Genomic DNA, 1121 nt, shown 5'->3' with positions numbered 1-1121 from the left:
CGCGTCTGCCTGAGTCGGCCGGGAGCCTTGGCCGCCGCGGGGGGAGCGCGGGGCTTGCTCGCAGCCCCGGGGGAGGAGCGGGCTGGGGTCCGGGTCCAGCCCCAGCCCCGTCGGATCCGGCCGCCAGCACGTGCTGCCCGGGGCACCAGCCCTTCCCCCAGGATGTTGCCCCTTACCTTGGGGCGGGCAGGGCACTGCTGTACCCGGTCCCGCTCTGCCAGTGCCGGCCCTGATCCTGGACCCCGCGGCCTGTCCCTGAGTGAATCTGGGGGGGTTGCTGCCCAGGCCCAGCCTCTGCAGGATCCAGCCCTCCCCTGACCCCCAGCCTGCATGTAGGGGTACCAGGAGCAGCCACCTCTGAGTTGGCTGCACTGGTGCTGCAGTGGGGTCTCATCCCCCTCCTGCAGGGCCCTGCAGCTGCAGCGGGGAGCCCAAGCTCCTGTCTGCTGTGGGGAGGAGTCCTCCCTGGGGGAGCAGTGGGTGGGCCCCATCCTCCAGGGCTCCCCTCTTGGGCACCAAGCCCCCAGCTCATGGCAGTGGGTGTGTCCTCGGCTGCCCCCCAACAGGGAGTGTTGGTGCTGGTGTCCTGTGCACCTCCTGCTCTGGATCCTCCTGCCCCTGCTCTGCCCGGGCCCTGCTCTGCCCTGCTCTGCCAGGTTTGGGCAGCTGGGCCTGCAAGGAAGTCCGTGGCCATGCGGGGTATGGGGCTGGGCTGGAGCATCTGGTATGGAGATCCCTGCCCCTGCCCTGACCCCACAGCTCCAGGTGCAGCTGTGGACAGGAGGGAACCTTAAGAGACCCGCATCCTGCCCCCATTTGTGCCAGGAGTGCCATGGTGGGTGCTTGCCAGGGGCTGGGCCCTGCCCCATTGCTCCCACACTCGCCCAGTGCCTTCATGTGCAGGCATGTGCTGGCATGTGTGAGGCACCTGGTGTGGGCAAGCACTGGGTCCTGCGGGGCCAGGTTGACGGTTCTGCGCTCACCCCAAGCAGGTGACACCCGGCGGCTTGATGATGAGCTGATCCACTACTGGCATGTGATGCCCTCCATCCAGCAGGGCAGTCGGATGCTCAGCTTGGCAGAGGCCATGCAGGTAAGAGCCCCACTGCAGAGCTGCTCTC

General features: G+C 68.2%; 1 protein-coding gene across 1 annotated transcript in view; it reads left to right on the top strand.

Moving 5' to 3' along the window:
• The first annotated feature begins 973 nt into the window (after positions 1–973).
• Positions 974–1121, top strand: part of ADAM15 (ADAM metallopeptidase domain 15) — an 8462-nt gene continuing 8314 nt past the window's right edge. Inside the window, exon 1 of the mRNA XM_025212625.1 lies at positions 974–1093. Coding sequence (XP_025068410.1) covers positions 1040–1093 — 54 coding nt within the window. The 5' untranslated portion in view covers positions 974–1039. The remainder of the gene's footprint in view (positions 1094–1121) is intronic.

Source organism: Alligator sinensis, unplaced genomic scaffold (assembly GCF_000455745.1).
Source record: "Alligator sinensis unplaced genomic scaffold, ASM45574v1 scaffold1165_1, whole genome shotgun sequence".
Taxonomy (NCBI): domain Eukaryota; kingdom Metazoa; phylum Chordata; order Crocodylia; family Alligatoridae; genus Alligator; species Alligator sinensis.
The sequence above is the reverse complement of the archived record's forward strand: the minus strand, read 5'-3'. Positions and strand labels throughout refer to the sequence as shown.